The 6301-nt window shown below is 57.6% G+C and overlaps 1 protein-coding gene across 1 annotated transcript; it reads left to right on the top strand.

Moving 5' to 3' along the window:
• Nucleotides 1-1449: 1449 nt before the first annotated feature.
• Nucleotides 1450-5031, top strand: APLNR (apelin receptor). The gene has a single exon (XM_045485244.1). It carries the CDS (start codon nucleotides 1753-1755, stop codon nucleotides 2893-2895), a length of 1143 nt encoding a protein of 380 aa, XP_045341200.1. The 5' UTR covers nucleotides 1450-1752; the 3' UTR covers nucleotides 2896-5031.
• Nucleotides 5032-6301: the final 1270 nt, after the last annotated feature.

The raw sequence follows: 6301 nt of genomic DNA, 5'->3' as shown, positions 1-6301 counted from the left end.
GCAGGGCAACCAGGGACTGAAGCTTAGGAGGGCTCCTCTGATGGGGTGTGCTTGCTCTGGTTTGCCACAGACTCTATTGTCCCACCCCCTATTGTCCCACAATAGCTTTTTTGCCCATGTACACTCTTCACCGGGTCCTTGTGGGTATTTGAGTTGGGGGCCCCTACTTTAAGGCCCCGGCAAGGTTTTCGGACCAACCCTCCCTTGAGACAAGGGATTCTTGTTTGGTAAGCCCTTTGTTTTGGATGAGACCAAGACTTATCTCCTGATTTTGTCTTGTTTTATCCCTGCCCAACCTGAGATGGACTCCTCCAGTCTTGGGGGGCACAGTTTTAAATCGTAACTTGTGCATCCTTCTCTCCTTCTCTCTTTCCTGCCCAGAGGTCCTGGAAGGGCAAGCAGACAGGGCAAAGTGCATTTGTATGGGACTGTGCCCACAGCATCCCCTCAGTGACCGCCCCTTTCTCTGCCTCCCTCTCTGGCTGCACGGTCTAATAGAGACCTGGTCCCCAAAGGGCAGGAAGAACCTGAACACTGAAATGTACCTGGGTTCTTCTTTTCCCTCGCCCACGAGTTCGTCCATTGTACATTGCTTCTCTCAACAATCATTTAATGATCACTTACTACATGGCAGGAGCTGCGGGTGCTTGGAGACGAAGAAGAAAAGCGAACAATGGAACTGTAACAAAATTCATCTTGTGACTTTGAGTAAGACATTTACCTTGTTAACCCTCAGTTTCCCCACAGATTTAACAACTTGATTTCATGACTTTTGTCTGAGGTTTCTTCCTTCCGGGACTTTGTCCTCCACCCTCTAAAACTTCCAATGCCATCTGCAAACGGCAGTCTGCTAACAGATTATGAATTCTAGAGAAATCCCCTTAACCGTGTCTGTAAAAAAACAAAAGTTCCCAGAGGGAGGGTCAAAGTGGAGGTGTGAAGGAGGAGGACCGTGGAGTGAAGTCTGGTCTGGGTGGGGGCTGGGAGGGCAGGAGGGGAGGGTGGGGGCCAGACCTGCCTGCCAGGAGGGCTTGCCAGATGCTCAGAGCATCCTGCGAAATCTCACACCCTCCTTGCCCGCCCCTCCCCCCCCCCCCCCTTCCTGGCTCCAGCTCCGGCTGGATTTCAATCTGCATAATTTGTCCCATTTAGAGGGGAGGGGAGGGGGTGAGAGTAGGAAGGTGGGGAGGGTTGGGGAGGGGGTGCTCCAAAGGCCAGAGGAAACCAGGGACTAGAGGCTGGGGAGAAGGTGGGTGGTAGCCAGAGGGTGGAGGCGGGGCTGGGAGGAGAGCAGGCTGCAGACCTCAGATAACATTCTGCCCAGCTCGTCTCGGCAGGGCTCAATTTGGTCCACTTGCCCGGGGACAAGAGGGAAAAAAAAAAAAAAAAAAAGTGGGCTGTAACTTAAAGATCTTAAGACTCCCAAGTGAGGGGTGGGTCTGGAGGTGGGTGGGAGGAGGGAGTGACCAGACAAGGAGGAGACAGAGACTCAGGAGGGCGCAAGGAAGCCTCTTAGCTGAGGCTGGGGCAAGGCGAGGAGAGGGCGGAGGGACGTCTGCAGGGGCAGGCACCCTCCAGATCCGGAGGCAGCTTCTCCTGCTTGCCGGGAAGGGCTCTGGACACCCTCAGCCCCTTCTCGCCTGCCCCCTGAGGCTCGGGCCAGAAGCCCAGGGCGGCCGCCGCGGTCGGGGCCGCAGCCACGGAGCTGGTACCCGCGGGAGCCCCTGCCCCGTCTTCTCTCCGCCGCCCAGCATGGAGGAGGCCGGCGACTTTGACACCTACTACGGGGCGGACAACCAGTCTGAGTGCGAGTACACGGACTGGAAGTCCTCGGGGGCCCTCATCCCCGCCATCTACATGCTGGTCTTCCTCCTGGGCACCACGGGCAACGGCCTGGTGCTCTGGACCGTGTTCCGCAGCAGCCGCGAGAAGAGGCGCTCGGCCGACGTCTTCATCGCCAGCCTGGCAGTGGCCGACCTGACTTTCGTGGTGACCCTGCCGCTGTGGGCCACCTACACGTACCGGGACTACGACTGGCCCTTCGGCACCTTTGCTTGCAAGCTCAGCAGCTATCTCGTCTTCGTCAACATGTACGCCAGCGTCTTCTGCCTCACCGGGCTCAGCTTCGACCGCTACCTGGCCATCGTGAGGCCGGTGGCCAACGCTCGGCTGAGGCTGCGGGTCAGCGGCGCCGCGGCCACGGCCGTCCTGTGGGTGCTGGCCGCCCTCCTGGCCGCGCCGGTCATGGTGTTCCGCGCCACCGGGGACCTGGAGAACACCACCAGGGTGCAGTGCTACATGGACTACTCCGTGGTGGCCGCCTCCGGCTCCGAGTGGGCCTGGGAGGTGGGCCTGGGGGTCTCGTCCACCGCCGTGGGCTTCGTGGTGCCCTTCACCGTCATGCTGACCTGCTACTTCTTCATCGCCCAGACCATCGCCGGCCACTTCCGCAAGGAGCGCGTCGAGGGCCTGCGGAAGCGGCGCCGGCTGCTCGGCATCATCGTGGTGCTGGTGGTGACCTTCGCCCTCTGCTGGGTGCCCTACCACCTGGTGAAGACGCTCTACACGCTGGGCGGCCTGCTGCGCTGGCCCTGCGACTTCGACCTCTTCCTCATGAACGTCTTCCCCTACTGCACCTGCGTCAGCTACGTCAACAGCTGCCTCAACCCCTTTCTCTACGCCTTCTTCGACCCCCGCTTCCGCCAGGCCTGCGCCTCGGTGCTCTGCTGGGGCCAGGGCCGGTGCGGGGCTGCGGCCCACAGCGGCAGCGGGGAGAAGTCCGCCAGCTACTCCTCCGGGCACAGCCAGGGGCCCGGCCCCAACGCGGGGAAGGGCGGGGAGCAGATGCTCGAGAAGTCCATCCCCTACAGCCAAGAGACCCTGGTGGTGGACTAGGGCTGGGGTCGGAGGGGAGCCCGGTGCCCTCCGCCTGCCCCGGCCTCTGCCCCCTGCTCTCTGAAAGTCAGGTAGCATGGTAGCACCTTCTCCCTTGCACTTGGCCCCCTTCCCTGCCGCCCGCCTCCCTGCCCGCTCCTGGCGTCCTTCCTCCTCCAGTCTTGTTCAGATGTGTGTAGTTTAGTGGAAGGAGACTGAGCCCTGCAGACCCCTGCTCAGCCGCTCGGTGTCGGTGAGATGGACCTTGCACCAGTCTCTTGACCTCTCTGAGCCTCGGTTTCCCCATTTGTATAAAATGGGGGACGTCACGCTGGCTCAGCTGACGTGGGTTGCCCCCACCCCTTTTCATGGCTCTCCAGCTTTTTCTTCTCCCTCCTTTTCCCCTAATTTTCTCTCCCCGTGTCCTTGTCCCTGCTTCCTCTCTCTCTGCACTTTCCGTTCTGAATCCTCTCCAGCCACCTCTCTCACAGCACACCCCCTCCCTCAATCCCTCCTTCTTCCCCTTTTTACCTCCCGGGTCTGCAGGGCTCCTAAGGGTTAAGAATCCTGGAGCTTGCACACAGGGCCCCTGCTGCAGCTCTGTCTGGTTCCCTGAGAGTGCAGGAGGGGGACAGAGCAGCAGGGACTGGGACTGGAGGGCTGGTGCCAGCCAAGAGTTAACTCCAGGCTCTGCAGCTGGGAGCTCCAGAACTTTCCCCCAAACTGGGTCAGTTCGCTGTGATTTCGGGCACTAGGTTATCCCAGAAGGGTGCCTCCCTTCCTGCGTCCCCTTCCCCAGTGCCAACAAGATATGCTTTTTACAGATTTCCTCAGACCCTCTCGCTCAGTCTCTTCATGGCAATCGGAAGGCTACCATATTTGATGAAGGGACGGCTCCTTGTTTCATTATATGAGTGGGGGAGGGGTTGGGAGGGGAACATGGAGGAAGAAGGGAGTCTGTATTTAGTCTATATGCTGCTTGGCTTCCCTCTCTGATTCCTCACCCCTCCAGCCTCCTCCAGAGCTGTGAGCTGCAGGTCTTATCCCCGTCTCCCCCCTACACCCTGTCATCCCCAGACAGGAGGCTTTTTTCTTGAGCACTGGTGCTTCTTGGTGCCAAGAGTTGTGTGTGTGTGTGTGCGTGTGTGTGTGTGTACATAGATGAAGTCATTTGTCACTTGGGTGAACTACCCCCTACTCTCTACCACACCTCCACTCTTCACACAATATCCTTGGGGGAAGAGGGACATATTGAAGCAATATAGAGTAAAAATGAGTCCACCCCCCCACTGGATTTGGGGGCTCTGACGGCTGGTCCGTGCTTTAAGAGAGAAGTCTATGTTACTGCTGGGGCCCCTCTGGGGAGATCTGTCCCCAGGACAGTGGCGCCCAAGACCTGGGGAAACCCGATGTGGTGGGTCCCATTCTTCCTAGTTCCACGAGGGAAGCAGGAGGTGGTAAAGAGCTTCCCGTGGCCCCCTTTCCACACCTTCCCACCCTGCCTCGAGTTTAGCCTTTTCCCAGGTCTGTGGCCCTCTCTCTAAGGAGGCTGCTTTCTTGCCTGGGGTGAAAAGAACTGGGTGGGTTTTTTTCTCATCTCACCATCTGGACAGGAGCCCCTCGGCAGGGCTGAGGGCATGACTTCATGGCACCAGAGAGGCCTCAAGGACAAAATTGATGGTGGGGCCTTTGTGAGCTAGGGGCAAGGGTGTGTATATTCCAGGTTTTGTTCTCAGAGGACTCCGGATGGGATGTGAAGGACGAGATTTGCACCACGGAGGCAGGAAGAGCCCAGCTTGGTGTAAATGGAGAGCTTGACCATCCCTGGGATGGCGCCAGCCCTGGGAGCAGAGGAAGGAGGAGAGAGGAAGAGACTCCTCTCAGCTCAGTCTCCCTCTCACAGGATAGAATCTTCCCTTCTCAGCCCAGCACTGTCCTCAAAGCATGCTGTCAAGGCTGGAGGAAGCTTCTAGAAGGGAAGCTTCCGAGACTCTCCTCGGTGACCCCAGAGACCTCTTTCCTGGAACTCATCGGTGGCCCCGGACAGAGGGTGGAGGCTACCCCATCCCCTTCCAGCCCCTTCCTCTTCATAACGTCTCTGCTACTTTCTGACTTTGTTAGTCACTGAGGTTCATTAAATAAATCTGTTTTGTGTAACTCTTGTGTCCAGAGCTTCTTCTCACACAAGTGTCTTGGGATGGGGAAAGGCCCCCAGTTTGCAAATGGTGCAGTGGGAGGTGGCGTGGGCATGGCTGAGGGGGCACAGGAGGAAAGTAGGAGCTAACGGGAGTCAGGTGGGAAACTAGAAAGGGAGGGGGGAGGTGGGAAGAGCACGGAGAGATACACGCCAGGGCAGGGCAAGGGTTGGGAGTGAGACCAGGGGAGAGCACAGGAAATAAAGCAGCTCAGTTTTTGGCTCTGAAAAGCTGTGGAGCCAATGGGCCCATTCTTTGGAGTGCACACATTCATTCATTCACTCATTCACTCATTCACTCATTCATTGTTCCGTGAGCATGCATTCAATTTAGATCAGAATTTCGGGTGCCTGGTCTCCAAACAGTCACTCCGGATGTTTTCAGGTACCCACTCCTGAGCGGCACCCCTGACCTACAGAATCAGGATTTCCTGGACTACCCCTCCAGAGGCATACAACTGCTAAAAACTCCTCACATGATTTCTGGAGGAGGCCAGGCATGGGGATGCCCGCATCCACACAGATTCTCTGGGCAAATTAAGGTGGGCACAAAAAAGCAGAGAGTCAGAGATGGATGGTCACTGATTTGGGGTAGGAAGAGTCTGAAATGCAATCCTTGGGGAGGGGGACTACTCAGTCCAGAGGTGTTCCTCATCTTCTCTGAAGATTTTGGGCACTAACAGCGTCTGCAGATGATGCAAAGGTGGTCACTGCAGCAGGATGGATGGTGACGAGAGAGCCCGCGTCTACTGTGATTTACCACTGTGTGTGCGAAGCTCTTCCAAATATTATCTCATTTAATCTGAGCGGGGCATCTTTACCTCATTTTGCTGGTAAGGAAGCCAAGACTCGGAGAGATTAGTCAGGTGCCTCGACCAAGGTTGCACAACCAGTACATGGAAGAACGAGACCGGGGAGAGCCGCACCTGACCATTTCCAAAGCCCACGCTCTCAAGCACGAAGTACAAGTGAGGCAGGGCCAGGTGGGCTGGAAGGAAAGTGAGGGCCTCAGCTGTAAGGCCTTGGCACATGCGGGGAGTGCTCACCGCATAGGGCCTGGTCCGGATGGGGAGGTGAGAGGAAGGGTGGGGGATGTGAGAGAGGGAGAGAGAGAGAAAGAGAGACAGAGAGACGGAGAGACAGAGGCAGAGAGAGAGTGAAGGGAGAGACAGAGACAGAGCTGTGGAGACAGAAATAAAGAGGGTGAGGAGGGGGGCGCCTGGGTGGCTCAGT

This window comes from Leopardus geoffroyi, chromosome D1, assembly GCF_018350155.1.
Source record: "Leopardus geoffroyi isolate Oge1 chromosome D1, O.geoffroyi_Oge1_pat1.0, whole genome shotgun sequence".
Lineage (NCBI taxonomy): Eukaryota > Metazoa > Chordata > Mammalia > Carnivora > Felidae > Leopardus > Leopardus geoffroyi.
This window is presented reverse-complemented; position numbering and strand designations above follow the sequence as displayed.